This window comes from Peromyscus maniculatus, chromosome 12, assembly GCF_049852395.1.
Source record: "Peromyscus maniculatus bairdii isolate BWxNUB_F1_BW_parent chromosome 12, HU_Pman_BW_mat_3.1, whole genome shotgun sequence".
Classification (NCBI taxonomy): Eukaryota; Metazoa; Chordata; class Mammalia; order Rodentia; family Cricetidae; genus Peromyscus; species Peromyscus maniculatus.
The window spans coordinates 13,818,537-13,843,934 of record NC_134863.1 but is presented as its reverse complement, the minus strand read 5'-3'; the positions used below and the strand labels follow the sequence as shown (position 1 = coordinate 13,843,934).

Below are 25,398 nucleotides of genomic sequence, written 5' to 3'. Positions count from 1 at the left end.
GGAGGAGGAGGAGGAGGAAGAGGAGGAAGAGGAGGATTTGCAGCTTGGTGGTGGGGAGGCTTTCTGTTAGGACTTGGAGGTAAGCTAGTGAAGTCTTATTTCTTAGTCTGCTGTCCTGGTTAGTTTTTTGTTAACTTGGCACAATCTAGAGTCATCTGGGAAGAGGAACCTCAGCTGAGAAAATGCCTTCATCTGGTTGCCTGTGGGCAAGTTGGTAGACATTTTCTTGATTTGATCATCGATGTGGGAGGGCTCAGCTCACTGAGGGTGGTGCTGTTGTTGTGAAATAATCTTTTTGTATACTGTAAAGATGTGTTGCTCTCATTGGTTTAATAAAGAGCTAAATGAGCAGGAAGAGGTTAGGTAGGACTTGCAGACAGGGAGAGAACACCGGGATGAAGAAGGGCAGAGTCACAAGGAGACATGGGGAGAAGCAAGATGAACATGCCATGTTGAGGTAGAATGTAGATAAGAAATATGGGTTGATTTAAGTTGTAAGAGCTGGTTAGTAACAAGCCTAAGCTATTGGCCAAGCATTTATAATTAATAATAAGTCTCTGGGTGGATATTTGGGAGATGGCTAGCCAGGACAGAAAATCCGCCTACACGCCATCCCTGGGCAGTTGGTCCTGATGTTGGTATAAGAAAGTAGGCTAAGCAAGCCAGAGGAGCAAGCCAATAAGCCAGGATCCTCTTTGGTCTCGGCTCCAGTTCGTGCCTTGAGTTCCTCCCTTGGCTTCCCTCAGTAGACTATGACTCAGGATTTTTAAGTCAAATAAATGCTTTCCTCGCTGTATTGATTTTGATCATGGTGTTGTATCACAGCAATAGGAACCTAAGACATCTGGATAGTGTAAACATAGAGGTCCCTACTTTGTGAAAACTTATTTAGTCCACAGTTAACAATCCATGCACTTTCCTATACAAGCTACACATAATAAAAAGCATATAGGTCAAACAGGCCAGCTGAGATACCTAAGCCTTCTCTTCCAAGAGGCTGACATGGGAGTCAGATGTCAACCTTTCAGCCTCCTAGATATCCAGTAATGGCATGCCAATGGTGACTGAGATAACTGATTCTTTGGGGTGCAGTGAGTGCCTGGTTCCTGCCAAGAGCTAAAGCCAGAGAACAGGAAAGAAGAAACAGGGGTCTGAGCATGTCTACAATTCTAGACACCAGGGCTGGCCCAGGGTGGACCTCTCTAGGGTTTTTCATCTTTAGGCCTCGGCTGGCCTCAAACTCACAGAGATCTGTATGTCCTTGCTTGCCGAGTGCTGGGGTTAAAGGTGTATGCCATCACACCAGGCCTGGTTTGGCTTCTTGATGGGAATGGATGCATAGGAGGGGCAGGAGCAAGAGGTACGGAGAGGTTTTCAGATGGTTTAAGTCAATGCTGTCTATCCCTAGAGCCAAATCGCACCCAGACCGAAAGAGAGGGAATAAGATAGGCATTTGTTTCTAAACACTTACTATGGTGGTTTGCTCTCAAGTGGCAATAGACGGGGAGCCTTCCCCAGGCTAAAAGGGAAGGCTGGATGTCCCATGTCAAGTTAAGTAATCAAATTCATTGATGGAGCATTTCATTTGGAGCTAGCTCCACTACCGCTACCACTATGATTCATTTCCCCTTTGTCCAACTCAAACTGCATACAAGCCACTCAATAAATCCAGCAGGACCTCAGTGTAGGTGGGTGCTTACAGACCGAACCAAAAGCCAAAGAACAGCCTGCCCTGCCACCTGCCCTCCAGGTACCACACTGAAGTGGGCCAGCTCCTCCCTTAGCCTAGGTCTTCCAGTAGGTGCTGCTGGGAGATGCCAAAGCAAGACCTTTCATAGCTCCTGGCAGACAAATTGTGAGATATGCTGCTCTTGCTCTGGGAATAAAGTCTGCAAAGGTCAGAGCAAGGCCTGGCCTCTGCCCATCTGAAGCTCACCACCAAGAGCATTAAGGGAAGCAAAAAGAGGACTCTAGGTCGGTCAAAATAGATTTTGCCAAGTCCACACATCAAGTTCCTCTACAGAATCCCTGGAGTAGGCACATCAGACCTCAGTCAGAAGCCCGGGGACTCTTTTTCCACACCCACCTCCAATGCCTTTGGTTTGAAGGTTTCGAAAGGGGTGGGGACTGCAGACATGAGCTACCACGCCTGACTTGGTTTGGGGTTTCTAAGCTAGCAAATCAGAGGCAGAAAACTAAGGTGGAGAATCCATGTTTTTAACCCACGACAAGTTCTGGTTGCCAAGCTAAGGTGGGGATGAGCAGGAAAAGGCTAAGGAGCAGAGACAGGTTCCCCACAAAAACCAGTAGCCTGAGGGTCCCTCATGTGGGCCAGGCGATTCTTGTGACCTTAGAGACAGAGCAGGAAACTTGGCTCCACAAGTAGGCAGGTCTGTAGCTAGAGGTGGGGGAGGGGCTCAGGAGAGACTGCTGGGTCCTAGGGGAATGCTGCCGGTGTAGATCCTGTTTCAAAGTGGGCCCTGGTTCTAAAGGCAATGGGAAGCCATTCGTTTGTTTGTTTGTTTGTTTGTTTGTTTGTTTGTTTGTTTTCAAGGTTTGGGGCTGAAGGAGGGCATCCTTCCTCTATCAGAAATCTTAATTGCTCATGTTCCTCCAGAGTCCCCTGATGGTTGATGTTTCATAAGCTCTAAGAATGGAGTGTTAGGAGACAGGGCGGGGAATGTTTCCGGAAATAAGCCAGGAGAGGGATGCGAGCGCCTCTCAGAACTCCAGTCTGAGGGTCAGGAACATGCATTCAACCTGACTTGCTGCTTCATGAGAAATCTCAGATATGCATGGCTCTGTGTATGTGTGTGTATTGCACAAGTGTGTGTGCAATTGCATATGCATGCCTGGAAACTAGAGGACATTCTTCAGTGTCGTTCCTTAGGCACAATGTACACTTTTTTTTTTTTTTTTAAAGACATGGTCTCTGGCCTGGAACTCAGCAAGCAGGCTAAGCTGACCTGCTGGGGAGCCCCAGGGTCTCCTGTTTCACCTCCCCAGAACCAGGAGTACAAGTTTGCACCACAGTGCCCTGATTTCAGACATGTTTTTGAACCTCTCACATTGAATTTCAGCAGCAAACTCTGCATTAGCACTGCCTGTGAGAAGGTTTGGGGACATTAAATGAGACACTGTATGGGAAGCGTTTGGTACATGGAGGATGCTCTGTAAATACAATTTAATTTTCTGATGTGGGTTTCATGAAGGTATATCCTGCTGGTTGAGGATAATTCAGAAGTCTAGGTGGAGTTTCTGGAGTTCCCAGAAAACTACTCTTTTTTTTTTTTTTTAAGGAATTGCTTTTAATTCACTATATATATCAACCACAGATCCCCCTTTTATCCAGATCCCCCTTTTATCCCTCCCCCTGGTTCCCCCCAGCCTCCCCTCCCCACTCACCCCCATCTCCTCCTCTAAAAGGGTAAGGCCTCCCATGGGAAGTCAGCAAAGCCTGGTACATTCAGTTGAGGCAGGACTAAGCCCCTCCCCCCCTGCATCAAGGCTGAGCAGGGCATCCCACCATAGGTAATGGGCTCCAAAGAGCCAGCTCATGCACCAGGGATAGACCTGATCCTACTGCAAGGGGACCCTCAAACAGATCAAGCTACACAAATGTCTCCCACACGCAAAGGGCCTAGTCCAGTCCCATGTAGGCTCCACGGCTATCGGTCTAAAGTTAATGGGTTCCCATTAGCTTGGTTCGGTTGCCTCTGTAGATTTCCCCATCATGATCTTGACCCCCCTCCCCTTTGCTCATAGAATCCCTCTTCCCTCTCTTCAACAGGACTCCCAGAGCTCGGCCTGGTGCTTGGCTGTGGATCTCTGCATCTGCTTCCATCAGTTACTGGATGAAGGCTCTCTGATGACACTTAGGGTATTCACTGATCTGATTACCAGGGTAAGCCAGTTCAGGCGCCCTCTCCACTATTGGTAGTAATCTTAGCTGGGGTCATCCTTGTGGATTCCTAGGAACTTCCCTAGCACCAGGTTTCTCCCTAGCACCCCATGATATCTCCCTCTATCATGGTATCTCTTTCATTGCTCTCCCATTCTGTCCCTCCCCCAGTTCAACCATCCATTCCCTTATGCTCTCATCCCCAGTCCCCTCCCCTCTATTGCCCCCCCCCCCCATCCCCAGTTTACTCACGGAGATCTCATTTGTTTCCCCTTCCCAGGGCAATCCATGCATCCCTCTTAGGGTTCTCCTTGTTTCCTAGCTTCTCTGGATCTGTGGGTTGTAGTCTGGTTATCCTTTGCTTTACATCTAGTATCCACTTGTGAGTGAGCACATACTATGTCAGAAAACTACTCTTGTTAGAGTGGCAGATGAAGAGCCAGAACCCCACAGGCAAGGTGGGACAGGACGATCGATACACAGAGAGACTGAGCAGGTAGAGGACCTGAGAACACGGACCCTGTTCAGGATCTGCGTTCAGCTCGAGTCCAACTCTTCCTAGCTATGTGCCCTTGGAAACGTTTCCCAGCCTTTGTGCCTTACTTTGCCCACGTAGAAAATGGGAGGATGCTGGCATCCATCCATGTCACAGGGTCGATAGGAAGATCGAGTGGGTTGATTTAGGCAAAGCCTTTGCACGGAGCCTGTCTCTTCTGGGGCTGGCTGTTGTCTTTAAGCACCCAGCTTCTACAGGACTGGGCTGCATAGGCTGGTGATTATCCTCAGACCCCGGGGAAACCTGTGAGATACACTGTCTGTATGAGTGACTTGTCAGTCGCTGTAACCAAAATACCTCACTGAAACAATTGAAGGGAGGAAAGACTTCTTTTGGCCTTCGGTTTCAGTGACTTCTAGTCCAGCAGAGGAAGAAGAGCAGCCCCGCCATGGCTCGGGTGGGACATTACAAAGAAACAGTGAGAGTGGTTGAAGCCAGGGCAGATCTGCAACCTCTAAAAGCCTGTCCCCCGGATCTGGTCTAGCACCTCCTAACGATTTTGCTGCCCTCCAAATAGTACCACTAGCTGGGGACCACTTGTTCAAGACATGAGCCACTGAAATTGTAACACTGTCCTGCTCGTTCGGTGCTGGCCCCATGATCGTATCTGTGCCGAGGCTTTCTCACCTACAGAACGTGGGGGTGATCATAACAGTGCACCCCCCCTTTAGAAATGACATAGGTGGAAATACTGGTGCTTATGTGGTGCTGAGCAGAGCCTGCCTGAGAGGAAGTTCTTAGTAACTGATTTCACTATGCCCTGGTCCTAAGGAGCCCTGCAGGCAACAGGATCTCTATTTATTTAAAGAAACATCAACCGTGTAATATTTTCTTTTCTTCCCTCAGGTCTCAGGGCAGTTATTTCTAAATCTTAGAAAGGGAGACTGAATTCTTGATCTTTCCTTTGAGGAAAACATCTCTGTACCATTTATCCCTTGTCTTCGAATCCTTTCTTCCACACTATAAAGGAAGAAAGAAACCTGGAGTTCTGTGCCTGCACCCCAGGGCCACACTCACCACAGCACTTCTGACTGGGACAAGAGGCCAGTTGCTGACACTTGACCGCTTGTATCAGTTTAGATACCAGCTTAAAGCTAGGTGGCTTGCCTTACTCCACTGCCTTTGGCAGTCTTGGGGGACCTGGTAAAAGTAGCCCCCTCCCCTCCCCTCCCCCTCTTTGTCTCCTTCAACTGACACCGCACACTGAATTGTGAAGAATAAGAGTCCAGTGTCTCATTGTGACCGAGTTTTGCTGCCGCCCAAGGACAAAGGCCAGATTGACACAAGATGAATGTCCCGGGGGGCAGGTCTCTTTTTGTTTTCTTTTCCAATTCTGTTTCTCTCCTGGAGGAGAAGGAATGGTAATTGGAGCACTTGTTCTACACCCCCCTGTGTAAATATGTTCTGAGGAGCAAAGATTCAATGTACCTTCTCCACTCTAACGTTAACTATCCTATCGGCCGAGATAACAAGAGAAGGGACTGGGGTGGGAATGGATTGGAAGAGCCAGAGAGGAGTGGAACCCATTTTGGCCTCTGGACTCTGTTCTGATGTTGTTACTGGGCGGCTTGCTTAGCCCAGACACCAGTGGGACTCCAGTGTGGGGACTCGGGAGTGTGACCTATGTTCTTATTTGCTTTCGACAATGAATGGACTAGTGCTGTGCCTTAGTTTCTCATTTGTAGAATGGAGATATTAATAGTTCTCACTGCCTCACTTACTGTGAGGAATTAGATAAGCTATGGAGAACTCTGTAACAATGGGCCCTCCAAGGCAACCACTGGATCTCATTCATCTCTGTAACTTTTTTTTTTTCCCCAGCACAAGGTCTGGCTGAATATTTGGTACAAAATTAAACGTTTGCTGGGTGACTAAATTATTAAATACCAATAACTTTAATGAAGCCTAATTCCCCACGTATGATACCATGTGATACTCCATCTACTTTCCTCTTTTCTGTAGTTCCACGGCTATAAGTCAGGACTTTGTGCTTCTAGGCAAGTTCTCAATGACAAGCTATCTTCCCAAATTATGATAACTATCCAGGAATGTTGACACATGATTGCAACCCCAATATTTAGGAGGAGGACAATAGAGAAATCAAGGTGATTGGGGCTACACAGTGAGTTCCGGGTCAATCTAGGTATGTATCAAGGCCATGCCTCAAAAAGGCAACAAATAAACAAACCGAGTATGACACACAACACACCCCCTCGTCCCGATCAGCCTCTATTTGTTGCTATTCAACCTATAAGTTTCCCATCCTCTTCCCAAAGAGGAATGGAGAGCTTTGGTCCGAGGCAAAGGTCACCAGAACCACACTCCAGGCATGAAGTGAGGAACGTGAAGGGCTCACTGGGAAGTTGCCTGCCCTGTTTTCCTGTAGTTCAGACAGCAAGCTATGAACTTTTGGAGGGCCGGGGCCTGAGACAATTAAGCCAAGTGGGGTAGGAAACTCTTGGAGAAAGTCAACCAAAAAGGAGGCTGGCCTGGGGTGAGAACAGGGTGGGATGGCAGTGGGGGTGGGGGGGTGGACCAAGAAGAGGCAAGGCAGGATCTGGGAACTAGTGTGGGCCCTGAAAGTAGCCTTCTTCAGGGATGCCAAGAACAAGCTGGGGGTGTTCTAATAGACTAGGGCAGAATCTCCAGTCACCGAGGTGAATTGGCGCTAAGGGAAGCACAGTGCTCAAACAGGAAATTAAATATCAAGGAACTGCTCGTTAAAAGTTCAAAGCACCTTCCCACACATCAATCGGTGCCCTTCCCAGTCTTCGGCAAAACCGATAACTCAGCCCGCTGGGCCTGGGACCAGGTTTCACCCCAGCATTCAAACTGGTCAAGGTCTCCGATCAACACACGAAGTGCCAGCTCTGGTACACAAGTGGAGTGTGGGCGAAGACCGCGGACCCTCGAAATCCACACCACGTTTCCCACTGTGGGGGACCCACACCTGTAGTTTAACAACTTAGGAGCCCTTTGCTGAGGCTCTTCTAACTTTGACATCCCGCTCTCCAGCTGGCAGAGAGAACAGAACTCCCTCACAGGCGCCCTAGCATCCTTGGGAAGAGAAGAGAACCGCCGGTGTCGGTCTCGGGAGCGGGGCGAGGAGGTGGAGGGTAGAGGATTGTTTGTTTCCTGGAACACCCTGTTAAGAATCTCAGCTATTGCAGTCAGTGCCCGATCCTTTGGCAAGCGAACGCTGCTTCTCCCAGTTCCCAGCTGCACGGGATCTAATTCGCAAATACACCATCTTGCATTCAACACTTAAATGGAAAACAAGCAGCCTGGGAGGGAAGCAAACGGTCTCGCTGCCCGCACGTTTCAGAGGGATTTGTGCTTCCAAGGCCCTCTACTGGTCCCGTGCGGTCCGAGAACCGGATTTCTGGTTGGAGCCTCAAACTTGCAGAGCTCAGAGTCCATTATCCCGAGGAGATGCGATCACCTCGGGGCCTTAGGCTTTGTCAACATGAAACAGCAGCTAAAACCTGGAGGACCTCAGGTTTTAAAAGGAAGATAACTGCTTATTCTTTCCACTGGAAACCTGGTTTAAAAAAAAATTAAGGCCTCTCCTCTCCAAGGTAGCTAAGATTAGAGGGCTCGGTTTCCGTTTTCTGTGTTTCTACGGGCCCAACGCCCAGGCGGGTCAGCGAGTTTCTGTGTGTGGAATGACGAATTCCTCTCGCCTGAGTTCTAAAATGATAACTTAGCTCGCTGCTGCAGCTGCGAACGCCTGGCGCCAAGCGGCCCCGCGCGGGGGTGGCGGGAGGAACGGCGCAGGCCGAGGCCAGCGGGAACTTCGCGAGTGGCCCCTTTAAGAGCTTCACTGACTCAGCTCAGCTCCCCCTCAGGTCGCGTTTTTTATGAATGAAAAACGTCCTTACATTCATTATATAAACAAGCCGGTGCTGATTGGTCCATGGCGCCCAGCGCATAAATTATGTAAAACAGACCTCTGGGGGCGTTGAAAGAGGCCGGCCGTTAGCCAATGGGCGCCGCAGTTGGTGGGGCGGCCCAGCTGGATTTGCCTGAAGACAGGGTAAACAAGAGGTGATGGGCAGCCGGGGGGACGGCCGCGGACCAATGAGGACGTGTCTGCTCTGGGCCACGGGCCAATGGCGGCGGGCGGAGCCGGCGGGGGCCGGGCCAGTGCTGCAGCGGGTTGCAGGGCGGTGCAGAGTCCGGAGGCCGGCGCGCGGAGCGGTCCTCAAACCCCGATCGCTGCGGCCCAGCCCGCCACCGAGGCGCGCAGGCGGGCGCGCGGAGTGGCCACTCAGGTGCGGGCCGGTTCCGAGTCCTCAGCCGGGCGTGCCCGGGGTGACTCCAGGAGCATAGCCGTCCCCTCCCCCCGAGGCCCGGTTCGGTTCGGTTCCTGGGAGGCATCGGGCGGGGGCGGCTAGCGGTTCCGGAGCGAGCGGAGAAACGGGTTTCCGTACATCGCGGAGGAGGCACCCGGGGTGCTGGAGCGGGTGCAGGGAGCGGGGTGCGGGGCGCAGGCTGCGGGAGCGGGGTGCAAGAACGGGGTGCGGGGCGCGGAGTTGTGGGCCCCCGAGGGCCCTGGGAGGCTCGCGAGAAGAAACGCTCCGCGACTCCAAGGTGGGAGGGGGGCGGGCAGCAGTTTCGGGGGTGCTTCTCCAGAACCCCGAGAGTTCAATGACACCGACATGTGCAGCCTGCGGGTGCGGGTTCTGCCCGAACTTCTGCGGGCCTGGCAAGTTGGAGACTGGGCAAGCCGACCCCCAGCCCCCCACTCCCTCCTCTGCGGGCTGAGGGTGCCGGGAGCCTCCTGAGCTGCGGCCTGGAGGGGAGAGAACCGGTGCCGAGACGGCCGAGAGTGATGCTGGAGCCTCGTGCAGGATTCGGGGTCTGGCTTGCATGGGGGGGTGGGGGGGGGAGAGTGTGGTTGAGTAGGGGGTGATGAAGGAAGGCGTGTGGGGTCGGGAGTAAATTACATGCAGTTGGTATCACCCAGCGCCGCACCTCGTTTCTGAATGTGGGTGACTTTTATGAATGAAGCAGGTTTCTTTCGTGGACTCCGAGCTCCCTGAGGCTTTTTTTTTTCCTCTCCCTTTTTTGTGAATGAAGCATTGAGCTTTTTTTTCCCCTAAAACGCTGGGGTGAGGGGCCTGCGTTGGAGGCTAGGCGTGCGTTGGGAGTGGGGGCGGGGGCGCAGCTGAAGGAGTTTTCATGAATGGGAAGGCTGGGAATTGGGTGGAAGTGTGTCTTGTTTTGTGAATGGGGCCCGGCGCGAGGGATCCAGTTACAGCCTCTACCTGCGGTGGCGGCCGCGGCTCGTTCTCCCATTCATAAAACCAGGCCCGCTGCGCGCCTCGGGGAGGGGCCTCGATCCGGTCGCTGCGCCGAGTTAAAGTTTTCCTGGGGGCACTCGGATTTTTTTTTGGGGGGGGGGCGACGACGACAACACAAAGGAAGTGGTTTAAAACTCCAGGATGAGCTGGAGCCTTCCCTGCAGGCTTTTAAAAGATACTTTGAACACAATGTTTCCAGCCCTTGAACTCCAAGGACTGCTTAGAAGATCCTCGATGCTGCTTTTGGATTCTCTCAGGGCAGTTTCTTTTAACAATTTTTTCAAAAGATATTTTTGTGCATCATGAGATTCTAAAAATATTTTACCCTCCGGTTTCCTACACGTTGTCCTCTTACCCACAACAGACATTTAATAATTTCTTAGGCCACAATTTAATCAGACAGATTTTTTTTAAATACAGCACAGAATTCTTTCATGCTTCTTGACTCTTTACTAAGGTTTTTCAGATTTGGATACTGGTTGGTGACCTGGCCAAGGGGGGCGGGGGGGGGCGGAGAGGCCTCATTCTGAACGGTGTTTGCGCTGTGTGGAAGGCAGGCAGGGGTGTTTTTCTAGGAAGTTGTGAACTCTCTTTCCTTTGACTTTGAAAATATCTGATTACTTGGGCCAAGAGCTGGCTGCGAAGGGTTTTCTTGTATCCTGCTCGCTTATGAAAATTTGATATGGTGTTCTCAGCATGAAAAACAAGTCAGATGGAAGGGCTGCTGCGGAAAAAAAAGTTACCCTAGTTTGTGTGCAAGTTAAAAGAAATTGCCACTTAGGCCTTTCTATTATTTAGGCCTGGGGTGAATGAATTATCATGCCAACCATTCTATTGTTTTGACCTGAGTTTTTAGTTGGAAAATTAAGTGTTTAGGAAGGTGACACCTTCTAAACTTGTTTATTAGCTCCTCCCACACTAGAAAAGTGTCTTAATTCTTTTGTTGCTCTCTCCCAAGCCCAGCTCTTACCAGTGTTTGACTGTTTTTGTTGGAAAATTAGACTTCACTGTTGAGTAAAGGGTGTTTTCTTTCCAAGGATATTTTTGCTTTGAAAGGTTTTTTTTTTGGGGGGGGGGCATGGTGCTTTAGTAGAGATGCATAAATAGTGAAATGGAATGGAGCTTCCTTTATCTCTTGCTCTTCTAGGTGTTTTATTCTTTTAGAAGCTGAGTTAATGGCAGATAATCTTCGTAAGTTGCCATGGAGATGCTTATGTCATTTCAGGTCTATACACCTGTTTGGACAGAAGGTTTAGGTTTTAAATAAAGAATTGTGTGTGAAGAAAGTATACTTTTGATCAATTTGTTCCTGGAACTGTACTGAGTGTTTTTTTTACCATAGACCCACAAATAGATCTACGAAATACTTTGAGAAACACATGTATCTTAGTTTCTTAATTGCCAATAATTAGGAATACTTAACACGAAGTTTCTCTAGTTCTTGTTACTGTACTATCAAAAACTTAATTATCTTAAAAAACAAAACCTGCAACAAATATATCCTGGAAGGTCATTTTACAATGAAAACAAGTTGAGAGGCTTTGTTGAATGGTTGGTTGGTTGGTTTTGGTTTATGTGGTAGACAGGCAGGCAATACTATATATAATAATTTTTTATATATAACTTTTTTGGTCACTGCTGGGGATTAAACCTAGGGCCTTATGCATACTTCTGGCTAAGTGTTCTACCACTGGACAACATCCCCCTAATGATCAAGTAAATAGATTTGGCCTAAGTGCCTAGTAAGCTTTAAAAACTTATCATAAAAGTTTACACCTTGGGTAGGCTTTGGGAACCTCAGAGATGGGAGGTGACTTACTGCTCAGGCAAGAAGGAAAGAAAGACCCCACTCCCACCACACTTTAAATCACCCAAATTCATGTTACAGGAGATCTCTATACACCCCCAGAAACTACTCAATGCTGAAGCCTTTCACCGTGGTACCAGAGACTTTGGAAGCACCATGGATGGGTTTTGTGATCAGCAAGTCCCTTTTATGGTCCCAGGGGTGAGTTGGCATCTTTGCCATTGTGTTCTTGATCTCCTTGTGTGGGTCCTCTTCCTCCTGGAGAAGTGGGCGGACCTCCACCTACCTCCTTTCCTGCATTTGAATCTTCACTTGTTGGCCTCTTTCAGAAATCTCGGTCAGAGGAATGTCGAGGACGACCTGTGATTGACAGAAAGAGGAAGTTTTTGGACACGGATCTGGCTCACGATTCTGAAGGTAGTGGAGCCTTCCCTGGCTGCTGTGGCTTCTTCCTCAGATTGCCGGTGTGCTGTGTCCTGTGCTGTGCTTCTCCTTAGCCCAAGCAGGATCCTCATTCAGAATCTTTTTTTTTTTTTTTTAATTACAGAGTTGTTTCAGGATCTGAGTCAACTTCAAGAGGCTTGGTTAGCGGAAGGCAAGTTTCTTGACTGTGCTGTTCCTCATGTAAAACATTCTGCTGTGCCTTTCAGTAAAATACAAAGATCTAAAACAGAAATCTCTCTTCCAGCTCAAGTTCCTGATGATGAACAGTTTGTCCCAGATTTCCAGTCTGATAACTGTAAGTACCTTTCTGTTGCCGACACATTCCTTCTGAAATTGTTTGCTCTTGGATTGTTCCCATCTAGAATACGTTCTAAAGCGATAGCCAGAGGATTTTGGACAGTGGTATGCATGTATTTTAATAATTTCTGGCTCTGTTGAAGGCAAGATTTACTCAACATAATTTCAATAAAACTTCTTTTTACCTTAAAAGCTTGAACTCCAGAATTTTAAGTTAGTTTACTATCCATGATCTTATGTCAAACATTTCCTTTCTTTTAAATCTACCTGGGGGTAGGAGGTGTGTCTGTAATGTGTGTTGGTATTTGCAGGAACCAGAAGAGGGTGTCAAATCCCCAGGAACTAGAGTTACAGGTGGTCATGGGTGGCCTTTTGTGGGTGCTGGGAACCACACTCAGGACCTCTGGAAGAGCAGCAAATGCTCTCAACTGCTAAGCCATCTCTCCAGTCCCAGGTGTCTATAGATCATATATTTTTTTCAAATCCTCTTTTGTTTGTTTGTTTGTTTTATAAACTTAGTCTTTGAGATGAGGATGTAGCTCAGTGGTATAGTACTTGCCTAGCATGTACGGGGTTCTAAACTCAATCACCAGCAATGCAAAAACGAGTTATGCTGAAGGCAAAGCCAGTGATGAGCCTGCCATTTTTCTTCCTTTGAAAGCTACAGCACATACTTAGTGGAAAATTCCTGTTGGTTGTGGTTCCACCTATCATGTCAATTGTTTCTTCTAAGCTGGTGAAGGGTGATCACAGAATGACTTGATTGGCTCTTATTTGTCATGTGGTTGCTATGACCTCACTGTTGAGAAGAGTAAAGCCTTTTTTAAAAATCGTCTTTGGGTGCTCATTCTTAATAAATGCAGTGAGGAGTTCTACAATGGCTCCTGATGCTGGCAGAGCATAGTTAGCTTTGCCTCCATCTTCCTGGGCTGTCCTCAACACAGTTGGGGGCTTTATGGTCCAAGCAGAGCTACCAAGGACAAAGCTGGCTGATGAAATTGGAGCAGCCCAGGGCTGCTCTAGAGAGCATTAGTCACTGGCGAATGAGCAGGTTTAAGAGCGGGCTGGAGAACGCTGCCTCTCTTGAGAGTTGCATCATAGAGAAATTCATGTCTCTTAGTCATAGTTTATAATAGCAAGCACCTGAGCCAGACGGGGTTGATTTCTCATTTTGCACCAACAGATTCTTCTCAAAGCTTTGTTTTATCTCTAGGGTGTATGTGTGCATGTGTGTGTAAAAATGCCACTGGGAGAGAGAGTATTTGGGTCCGTATAAAAGCGGGGTATTCTAAATCTATTAGATAAAAGAACAGAGGTACCAGCTAAGCATTCTGTAATGATAGGCCTCGTGTTCAAGGCAAAATGCCATGAAACTTGAAAAGGGAATAGGCTGCAACCCATAGATGAATGGCTACCTTAGCTTTGTCACAGCTTGCTGCGGAGATTGTCTATACAAAAGGAAATGCTTATTATTGCTCTTTGATTGCTTTCAAGTGATTGGGAGCCTGCCATTGAAAGTCTAAATAGAGATAACTCGCGGGGGCGGTGTGGGGGCAGTGTTTTCAAGGTAAGAGGCAGAAGAAGCTACTCAAACTTGTTTAGGTCTAGCAATTCGGCCCTGCCTTTTCAGTTCTTCTCCAGAGCAGGGTAAGCTGCAGACTGCTTGGGAGGTGGCTTGCTTGGCAGAGGTTCTTTGAAATGCTTTTATTATGGTTGGTTCTCTGTAACCCGAAAGAGTTAAAAGGGAGGTGAGACAGCTGAGCTCAGATTGATTGCGTGCTTTGCCTGTTAGTGGGGAGGGGTTGGGGAGGGGGGAAGATGCCAGTGGGGGTTTCTATCTGCAGAGATTCTTATCTGTGGGAGTAGGCTCCAGCGAAGAAATCAATAAATGTGTCTTGGTGCTCTAGAAATAATTCCTGCTCGGCAAATAGAAGGTGCTAGGTTCTTTAATTAAAATACCATACCTTAAGCACAGGTGCTTTGGGAGCTGTCCCTGCCTACCAAATATGATGGGAGTTTTTGTTATTGTTGATGATGATTTGTCTGCTTGCTTTTTGTCGTAACTGCTTAAGGTCGAGCTTGTCTGTATTTTAAGGGTAAAATACATGGTTGAGTAGCCTAAGAAAACCTCGTAATAATTATTTCCTGACTCTTCCTGAGGTAGAGCTTGGGGAAGGGTGGAGTCACATAGACTGACCCGCCCTGAGTGTTGAGGCAAGAGCCCCAGTATGGCTGGGGGGGAGGGGGGGAGCCTGGAAGGAACTCTTCATTCAGGTTGCTGTGTTTGATTGCGGTTCAGGTTCAGCCAAGGGAACCTGGGGGGGCAGGGGCGGGGCAGCCGATGGAGTCCGGATACCTTGCTTCCCTGTGAGCACTTTCCATGGCCTTGTGTGAAAGACCAGCTCTGCCGACTGTCTTTTGGAAGAGTCACATGAAAACTGTGTTTGTTGTGTCTTGTTTGTTTGTTTGTTTGTTTGTTTAAGGACAGTATAGGCTCAATTTCTAAAGGAGACTATGTAATTCTTCCAGATTTGGGTACCTTGCCTGTAGACATCTCCCTGTAAATGTGATTTAAAGAAGCGAACCCATTGTAAGTTTAACGGAAATGCCCAGCTCACCTCACAAGGTGCAGATTTTGTTTCTGTCTTAGGAATACACACTCGATCTCCATGTGGCACGGTGGTTAGAGGAGAATATGTCGGGGTGGTTCTCTTTCCACCCTGGGTGTGGGTCATCGGGCTTGGTGACAAGCACTTTTATCCTCTGAGACATCTTCCTAGCTCCTGGTTGGAAATTTAAAAAATTCGAATCAAGAGAACAGAAAGTGCATCCTCTAGACCAGCGGTTCTCAACCTTCCTATGCTGCGACCCTTTAAAACAGTTCCTCATGTTGTGGGGACCCCAACCATACATTTTTTTTTTTTTTTTTGTTGCTGCCTCATAACTATCATTTTGCTTCTGTTACAAATCATAATGTAAATATCTGGAATGCAGGATATCTGACTGCGACCCCCGCCCCCAAAGGGGTTGAGACCCACAGGTAAGAACTGCTGCTCTAGATCCTAGGAGCTCTGCCCGTGTGTGCACACCCCCTCCCAATAATCCGTGGTGTTGAGAAATGACGTGAAGAGCCAAGATTATTGGAGCTGGAAATCCCTTATAGAGATAGTCTGAAAAAAACAGCATGTAGTTTGGGTGTGAATGGAAAGAATTCAGTGAAATAAATAGTTTTTAATCCTTCAGGAAAGCCGCAGCCCTGTTACCAGCCTGCTCCGTGGATCAGGACTCACCATTTAAGGTCCAGAAGGTGACTTTCAGGAGAGTGCTAGGGAGAGGTAGCTGGGCTTTTGATTTAGGACTTGGAAGAGATGTAAAACAGGAACATTGTTACAACTGACGGAATTTCTTAGTATAAAAAAAGGTGTAAAACTGCATGTCCTACATATAGTAACTGTGTGTGTGTGTTTTATAATAAGTGAGTATGTCACAGACCACATGTTACAACAAAACATGGCCTCTGGGGTCTCTGTAGGTCTCTCCGCCCTTTCCCTACACATTTTCACAGAGTTAAGTCAAAGCCACAGATAAGATTGGAACTCAGGAGTGCTTTGGAACTTTGATGTGGGGATGAGGAAGCTGTTATGTTCGTTCCTCTGAGCTGACTTCCTGGGTACTAATGAGTGTTTTTTAAATGCAGGCTTCAATTCTGATTTTTTTTAAAACATCTCATTTGTTTCAGTGGTGGCATTGTGAATAATTACCAGCATCTTGAGTAACTGAAATAGTTTATGCTAAGAGGGAATGATAAATCTTATTGTAGAGTCATAGTTCTGTACCAAACACAGTTTACAAAATAGTCTTAAAATCTGAATGACCCCATTTTCCCCTTGAGTTCTTTTTTAGATCTGTGTTTCAAAAAATGAAAAATTAAAAAAAAAAAAAAAGATTGACTGCAGGAAGTACAAGTAATTTCCCATGGACCAGCTAATTAGCTGTTAAAATCAGCTTTTCATAAATTCAGTGCAGTAGATGGCTGAGACTAGGGTTAATGGTTGTATTAGCCCTGGAGCCTCAAACAGCAGCTAAGGCCCCTTCTGAGGAGAACATAAGAGTTCTAGCCATGGGTCTTGGGGAGGGCGCGCTGGTAGCAGCCCTTGCTCTGGAATGAGGCCACTTGGTAGGTAAAAGGACCCTAGATTTGTTGTTGTTGGAAGATAAGAAAGAAAACCATAATCGACTTAGGGAGAGGAGGCTTGACCAAGTCAAGGCCATTGGTGTGTGCTTCTCAGGGAGCGTTAGTACTGAGAGAAGGGAGAGAATAGAAAAGAAAGCTGACGGAAAAGTGTGAGGAAAACCCTGGAGGAGAGATGATTGGGCCCCAGACTTTATCAGTGGCTTCCAGAGACTTGGCTAGCCCGTCCTCTGCTTTGTTGCAGACAGGGCCCTCAATGATTAGCGTCATTCCTGGTTCCGTAGCCTCTAGCATCCTGAGAACTGTTAGTGACCTAAGACCATTGATCTAAACGAGAGCCATATGGTCAAGTTAGGCATATTCAAAACAGTGGTGGTTCTCTTACTCCTCGCCGGTTGAGCCTGGAAGCCTGTCCAGTCCTTTGTATTGGGTGAGAAAACCTTGAGAAGGGGAATTAATCTGTCTGCCAGGCCGAGCAGTCTTGTAGGTGCCAGAAGTAACAAAATCCTGGCATCCATCAGGAACTCACCACTTAGCCCCGGCATCCTTCGGCTTTATGAGATGAAGATACGGGAGCCAAAGAGCTGACAGTCCACGCTGTCTGCCGTTTCTTCGGTCCCATGGTGTCATTATTGTGTTACAAGCCCCAGAAAAGAATAGTCCTGGGGGTGAGGCAGGTTTGGGTGTGTGAGAGACAGTCAGCTGCTACGTCTCTTGAGTTTCAATGGCGGCGAAGCAGCAGCCTTGCTGACTTCCCCCTCTTGGGCATACAGTGCCCTTGAGCAGCTTGGGCCCCATCTGTGCCCTGGCACTCACTGCTTCTCCATTTGGAATCCAGGGAGCTCAGAGTCTCGTCATGTTGCGGCTCCCAGCTTTTGGATGGGTGCCAGGTGTGCTGATGCCATTACCGGATTAGGTTGGTTTTTTAAAAAATTCATTTTGTGAACTCATCAGGCTCGTTGAACGGAGGCTTTGGTCGTCAGTTCCCACCATTGTCCCTTTTCTGGGCTTCTTTCAAAAGAGTGGCAGGACACTAGATCCCTGGTGTGGGCCTGGCGTGTGAGTGGGGGGGGGGCATAAGTCCTAACTCTTCGGTCCATTTGGGGGTCTGGTGTATAAGGTGACAGTGGACCCTTGCTCAGCTTTGCTGGGAGAAGAGCCCCTTCCCCCAAAAGGCCCGCCCAGCAAACAACTGAGGCTCCCTCTGCTTAGAAAGAGGAAGTTAGAGAATGGATGGCAGAGGGTAGAGGATATCCAGAGCAGGCTAAGATCTAGGTCACGAGTCCCAGACTCACCTCCCAAACAGGCAAGGCCTTGTTTGTTGAGGGGACGGGCATTGAGAAGCAAAAGCAAAAGACATTGAAAAATAAGTCTGGTATGAAGAAAACGGCTTACAAGCCCCACATGATCTCATTCGACTTTCCTGAAGAAGTATACTTTTCCTTGAAATCAAGTTTGGTTGACAGGCAGCTCCCTCCATTCACCGTCAGAGTAATTACTGAGTGTTTAGAGAGGAAAAAAAAAAGACCTAAGACACCAAACCAGTTTTTAGCCTTGTATCCTCTGAAGTCTTAGATTTTCTCCTCCCACTTCAGATCTACACAGTCTCTTCCCTTTTGCTGCCTGGGCATCCAGGAGGGTGTGCTAAACCCTCCGGGAGACACTTAGAAGCCAAGAAATGGTTGAAATTCCTAATGTATCCCAAGTCCCTCTGCCCTGTGGAGGAAGCGATGGAGCTCCCCGGGTTGGCTACCAGGGATAAATGGAGGAAAAGAAGTCTGTCAGGGCAAACTAAGCTCCCGGAGAGAGAGAGATGCCCCTTACTATAAACCAGGGCAAGGGAAATCGGTCTTCTCCCCTGGAAGCTACAGTGATTCTAAGTGGAGGCCGAGTAGTCCTGCTTACTCTTTTTCCCCTTTCCCTGAGGGCACTTCTGAACCGCATCAGCCTTGCGGATTTCAGCAATAATCCTAGCCATTGGGTCCTGGGGAGGGTGCAGACCCAGCCAGCGCCCCCTACTGCGTCTGATTTTTCTTACATAAACACAGCACACTGGGCGAGCAAGCTTCTCTGTGGCGACAGCTGAGCCCTGGGCACGAGTAGTAGGTCTGTCCCAGCTAACTGAGCTGCAGACTCCCCCTCTTGTCTGAATGGAGCATTCCAAATTGGTTGTGAATGGAGGGCGGGGCCCACTGGCAGACTTTTTCAATGAATAACCAGACCCCATTGTGCAGCCTGTGGAAAAACAACCAACTCCAACAACGCTGCGACTGTTAGAAATATGCGTGTGATTGGCAGCTTGGAGCGCCTCCAGAATTCGTTTCCTTTGGCCTGCTAACTGCTCCCTGCTCTCCAAGCCTGAGCTTAATGGGGTATGAGTTTTCTTTTAAGGGCTGTCTTTTAACTCTCTCGCTACCAGGCCGATGACCTGAGCTATGAGGACGAGTCACAGTGGATCCGGGAAGCCCTGGGTCCTCCCGCTTTGCTTTGCCTGCCATTTTCTAGAGCGGTTGTCTAACGTAGTGGTAGAGGCCCTGGGCGGACTAGCTTCTCCAGAGAGGCTTGATCTGCGGAAGGCAGCCTTTTATTTCCTCCGCGGCTGTCGCGTTACTTCTCCCCCGAAGATGGCTGCCAGGTCTTCCAGACTCTGCTCTTTATCCCAGTCTGGAGGATTGGTGTTTGGAAGGCCGAGGCAGATATTTCTTGCTTTTAAGACTTTCATAATGGCCAATAAAACTGAACTCTCTCGACCCCTTGGCCTCTCTTTGGTTTCATTTTCATCTCTGCTCAAAAAGTGTTAACTTTAAAATGATGTTTCCCAAACTTCAGTACTTAGCTGCAGGCTACCCTCACTGTGGCCTCGCTACTTCTCAAACACCGATGAGAGGGTTGGCCTCTCCAATTAAATACCCAGAGAGTACCAGAAAGAACTCCACCTTGGAACAACTCCAAAGCCAGAGGAACCTCCTCGAGCGTGCAGGAAGTATTCGGCTTTAGGGGTACCCAGCTCAATAGCATATACCCTTAAATACCCTCCAGCCTCTTGGCTAACAGCCAGCTCCTAAGACACTCCCAAAGAGCAAGCTAGGCTAGGTCAGCATTGTGGGACACTCACTCAGTTAAAGGGCAAAACTTAACTAGTAATGATGGATGGGGTTTCGGCAGGATTTTAAAATGCTCTTCTGAGTGTTGGTCTTTTGTCCTCACAACCAAAATAAAGTTGTTTATGTTTTGTCATAAGGGCTTTTTATCCCAAATATTTCCCTGGCAGCTGACCTTGTACCCGCTCCCGCCTTTTTTCTTAGGAGAATAGACCTGGGTAGATTGTCCTTTGCCAAAGTTGAAACCTGTTAGGTTGCTACACACACACACACACACACACACACACACACACACACCAGCTGAGGAGGCTGTCACGGACATCAGCATTTCAATGGCAGGCCTGGAAATAATGGTCTAAAGAGTTATTCCCAAGGGCCATGTATGTACGCCAAAGAGGGGGTGACTGTAACAAGTTGGTCCCACCAGCCAGCTCTCAAATAATGACATGGAGACTTCTTACTAATTATTAATTAGCTTAGGCTTGTTCCTAACTAGCTCTTTCACTTAAATCAACCCACTTATGTTAATCTATGTTGTATCACGGGGTGTTACCTCTCTTCTGTATTGTACCTCCTGTCTCCTCTCCATGTGGCTGGCGACCCAGAGTCCTCCTCCTGCCCCCTCCGGAAGTCCCACCTAACCTCTTCCTGACTAACTCTTCTCCACTAAGCTCTTTATTAAATGAATCAGAAGGCGTGTTGGCAAAGACCCATCTTCACGTTGTAAACAAATACTCTGCAACATGGGTGTCTCCTGTACACAGTCACCCACAGTGAAGGGCAGATTCTGGAGCCTGCCCAAATTTCCCAATCTGAATCTGAATGGAAAACCGTTGAATGGAGATCATCGCCCCTGTTACCTGAATACCTTGACTTTTTCCAGTTGTCCTCTGGTCCTTTGTCTTCTCATTCCTTCCTCAGCAGCCATAAAGTTTTATTTCTTGAGTGATGCTGAGAAAACAGCGTGTGGGATTTTTAACCTGCCCTTTATTTTTATGAATATTAATCTTAATCCCTGCTTCTCATTTCCCATTCCTGTTCAGACTGAGAATTTCCTTTAGTCTCCGGCAGTGCAAAAGTCCAGTCATGTTCCTTCATATGTTCCTCAGCCACAGACCCATGCTCTGCAGGATCAGTAGTACCTGGTCCTGTACTTAGCACACAAGCAGGGTATCTGTTTCATCCTCTCCCCACCCCACCTTCCAGGGCTGGCCTCCCAACAGTAGGAAGTAACTCTGCAAAGAATCCCAAAGCCTAGGTTCCAGTGATGACCTCAGAAAGAAATGAATTAGGGCTAGTTCTTATTTCCTGTCTCCTCTTCTAGATGCATGTAGTAAAGTGTCCGTTGGTGGTCTAGGTTGAGCAGCTGGTTCTGTACCTCCCAGGAAATCTGCGTATGCTGGAAAAGCAGTCCCAGCACATGTACCCAGATGGGCTGCCTCCAGAAGGTGGCAAGTGACAGAGGAATGGATCTAGGGAGAGGCCGCTTGCCTAAAGTCAGACCCCAAAGGTGAACCTTAAATATAAAGTTGAAGGCTAAGAGTTTGCACGGGTCTTTATGCATTTCCAGTACTTCTAACATTCCTCCCGTCGGTCTGTTTTTTGTTTTATTGAGACGGTCTCTCTGCATAGCCTGTTTTTAATATTTCTGAAATTTACTCTATGTCAGTTTAGATGAGAACTATGCAAAGTGAGATAAAATTATTGAGACAGTAATGCTAAAAGTTCAGTTTGGGCCTCCCACCCTCTCAAAATAATGCTCTGTGCCTTGACCCTGCTGGGGCTTTCTGCGGGGCGTAACTTCACAGACCATCCTGCTGTGGTCAGTACGGCCACACTACAGCCTGGAGAGTAAAACTCTGGAGGCCTCTTTTTCTCTCCTCTCATACTGGTAGAGGTTGAATATTAATATTCTGGGCAAGTAGTAAAATAGTCTGCCGGACGCTCAGCTCCTCCTTGGGTGTTCAAACTAATCAGTCACATTGTTACTCTACAGACACACTAAATGGTTGGTTGGGCTGTTTTAGGTCCAGAAGCTTGTCTTGTCTTTCCCTGGAATCGGCTCTGTTCAGGTGGACAAGCCCTTTCCTTGACTATTAAAGCGGTTTTTTTTTTGGAGTGGGGAGGGGTGGCCTATATGTTCTAGTAGATAATTCTCACTCAGGAGTGCTTACTCTGCACAAAAATGTTTCTTAAAGATGTGTGTGTGTGTGTGTGTGTGTGTGTACACATAGAGGTTGAAAGAAGGCATGGGATCCCTTGGAGCTGAAGGGACAGGAAGGAGGCTGTGGGCTGCCTGACTCAGGTGCTGAGAACCACATTTAGATTATCTGGGAGAGTGTAAGCGCTAAGCCGTCTCTCTAGCCCCCAGAGTAAGAGACCCGTAGCGTGATCCCTACCTCAGCCTGGGCCTCTGTTCTGATCCTTTTCCTCCTTTCAGTTCTAACTATCGGGTTTGAGGTCTCTGGAGTCCCTCTCTCAGAATGAGAAGGCACCGGGTTTGCATTGTTGGCGTAGACACGTCCTTTGATCAACCAAACGGAACCTCGCGCCACTTTGAGAAAGATGCCCAAGTATGGCGATGAAGGAAAGAATCTGAAACCAATCACCTAGGTTTAAAAAAAAAAAAAAGTGCTGTCATTGGCTTTGGCGACTGTGGTCCTTGGCGTCCAGTTTCCTTCCTTATTTGATAACAGGTTTTCTGTTTGTAATTATAAATGATGCAATTTGATATCAAGAGTCAGAGGCAGCTGGACGGTGTTAGACTGCTAGGCACTCCATAGCTTGTGAGGTCTGTGAATAAGAGGTGCCTGACGTGGAACCTCTGCCCAAGGTGGCCTCCTCTCACCCCAAGACCAACTTTAGGGAGAAGAAAGGGGGCTTTAGTTAATACAGTGAATCTTTCCAGTTAGCTATGCTTTCTTTGAAAACACCGTCATTGTTGTTAGTACTCACAGAGTCAAAGAAAGGGCAAAGCCAGTGTTCTCAGACCCATGACAACCTCCGATAGACGGCCGCAGACAAGCCTGGCCAGTGTTTCTACCTTCACTGCTGTACTGAACCCAGAGTCTCACACGTGCCAGGCAAGTCCCTCTGTCACTGAGCTGTGGCTTAGCCCCTGATCCAAGATTCTGTTTTTTTTCCTCAAATGAAGTCTCCAGGCTGGTCTGGAAGTAATAAGCTCAAGGTACCCTCCTGTCTCCAACTCCTTTGTAGTGGGACTGCAGGTACATACCACCACACCCTTCTCTTTGAAGAAGAGCTTTGAACCATGGTCTGTGTGCACAACCCAGTAACTCCAGTTCTTTCCGGAATCCTCTCATGCCTTGGAGCAACTTCTGGTCTCATGCAGCCAATGAGGAAGACAGCTTTGAGGACCACTGTGGCTCTTCCTGGCCAGGCTTTTCCTCTCTGTGTGTTCTTCAGAACATGGGAATCATTGTGTCCTTGACCACATTTCTTGCTTTCTAGAGGGGGAAGCCTTGAACTCCCCGGAGCCACCACAATTTCCCTGCTCCGCTGTACTGTCCCTTCTGATGGGTTGCACATCACACAGTGCTCTCCTAACTTGACTTTCATGGGCAGCGTTTAGTTTTTTACCTTCTGGGTTTGATGATTTAATTATGGGATGTTGAGTGCTCCAGCCAGCTGCTAGATACTGCATCGTAGAACTGAGCCTACTAGGAACAAACTTGTAAGCAGCCTCTCCTTCCCCATTTGTATGTAGTTAAGAGCTAAAATAAACATCACAGTTCCTGAAATGTACCAGTACCTGTCTAAAGCCCCTTGCTATGCCAGTGTCCCTGCCCACAAGAAACCGAAATGGCTCTGTGAATGGAAAGCCATTTCTATCTTACCCTGCTTCGATCATAGCCAGGAAGTTGTTCTGGCAGTTAAAATGCCGGTTCTAATCCAGAGCCCCCAAGGCCGGCATCACCCCGTGTGCTAGGGCACCTTCAACACTAGACTGACTTCTCTGTTCAATTCCTCTCCTGCCTCTTGTAATTGTCCACACTTCCGGGAGCAGTAAGACCATAAAATAGTGTAACAGGACCTCCACACAAACCAGAGATAGAAATGCTGTCCCAGCCCGTGTACACTCTTGGCTTAACTCCATACCCATCCAGCATGTCCCCAGAGGAAGCATGCCCTGCCAGCCCCATCATACACGTTACAGCTTAGAACCACTGTGCTGGCTTCGGGAGTCCACAGCCTAAATCTAAGCTTATTAGAGATAAACAGACATTGAGAGGAAGGTTTACGCAGCAGGGTGTCTTTGTGTTACCCTGTCTGTGACTGTCCAGCAGAGTGGAGGAAGGTCTGTGAGCTGTTAATTCCTGTGTCTTGGGAGAGAGACCCTTCTCCAAGGCGGCTTCATGGACCTGTCTGAGAATTTTAGAGCTCAGTTCTCTTACCAGCTCGATTTCCTTTAAAATTCTAACTCTTGCATTTGGAGACCCTGGGTGTCCATGTTCAGAACGCTAAGGCAGTCTTCCACTGTCCTGATAACTTGTGTGTTTCTACCATCCCACTTAGGAGCATAATGACCTCCCTGATACCTTCCCCCCACTCCCACATTTCCAGAATCTTTTGAGGTGCCTCGCATTTTTAGGTAGTTTACCAACAAGATTCCTGGGCTTATATCCAAAAACCATTGCTCCCAAAGGCCCTGGTTCTTGAAGTTCCTTGATTGGACAGAGTCGGTATTCTTCCATCACTTAGTTCCACTGTGATCCACTCTCGTGCCTTTGGTTATTTCCCTCTGGTTGAACCCCAGCTAGTTTGTCTTTCAAAACGTTGACCCTCAGTCTTAGGTGGATCCTGTGCCTGCACAGCCCGGGCCCACTTGTTCCCGTTTCCCATTGTCCATGTCATGGGTTTACATTCAAAGCCTTCCTTACTTTCTAAACTTCTCTGCTCTCATACATTACATCCCGACAGCAGTCTCCTCTCCTCCCAGTCTCTCTTCCTCTTTCTCCCTCCCTCCCCAGATTCACCTCTCCTCTGTCAAAGCCTTTCTTGAGCTGACTGTATTACCTGGTTTCTAGATCTGAATCCTGACATTTTTGTTTTCTCTCCATACACTTAATTGCTGAATCTGTTTCTGCTGACTGTAGCAGAGGGATCTGACTCTCGAAGTCAAATGATCCGGGAACCAGCTTTATTGGATCTTGCTTGGGCCGTTATTTATTGTACAGAGGGTGGTACTGGCCATACTGGTCAGTACCTATCATATAAGGTCTTCTGTAGTTGTTCATTGATGAGTTCTGCTTCCTCATGGTTGATCCTACATCATGAGATCCTGAACCATAGCACCAGGGTGACAGTCCTATGGTCCTCTCTGAAATGACATACAAGACAAATAACCCATCTGGCCATGGTAGCAGACACCCATAATCTCAGCAGTGAGGAGGCAGATGCAGGAGGATTACAGAAAATTTGAGGCCCACCTTGTGTATATATAAAGAATTTCAGGCCAACTAAGACCACATAGTGAGACTGAGAAGGAGAGGGAGATGGAGAGGGAGAGAATCTGAACATCCAGAATATTTATCAGCGCTAAAATCCCCTCACACCACCAGGGTTGATCCCCAGTCTAAATAACTGAATAATGTAACCAATTCTGAACCAGCCTTTCCCGAGCACACAGATGGAAAATTCTACCCAGAGCAGAAACTGTGCTTTCTTGATGTAAGACTTTGCCTGGCACCGATATATATATCTGCCCTTGTAGTTTAAGACTGCAGAATGAGCCTCCCTGAAACCTCAGCCCCTGTGTGACACACTGTGCCAA

At 47.9% G+C, this 25,398-nt stretch overlaps 1 protein-coding gene across 2 annotated transcripts in view; it reads left to right on the top strand.

The window, feature by feature from the left end:
• The first annotated feature begins 8,568 nt into the window (after window positions 1-8,568).
• The window catches only part of Etv5 (ETS variant transcription factor 5), a 62,903-nt gene continuing 46,073 nt past the window's right edge, over window positions 8,569-25,398 (top strand). Inside the window, exons 1-5 of one of the 2 annotated variants that reach the window (XM_006985050.4) lie at window positions 8,569-8,731; window positions 11,652-11,771; window positions 11,900-11,987; window positions 12,118-12,165; window positions 12,259-12,309. In XM_006985050.4, the coding sequence (XP_006985112.2) occupies window positions 8,570-8,731; window positions 11,652-11,771; window positions 11,900-11,987; window positions 12,118-12,165; window positions 12,259-12,309 (469 nt within the window). In that variant the 5' untranslated portion in view covers window position 8,569. The remainder of the gene's footprint in view (window positions 8,732-11,651; window positions 11,772-11,899; window positions 11,988-12,117; window positions 12,166-12,258; window positions 12,310-25,398) is intronic. The other variant, XM_016003617.3, reaches the window with a different exon arrangement.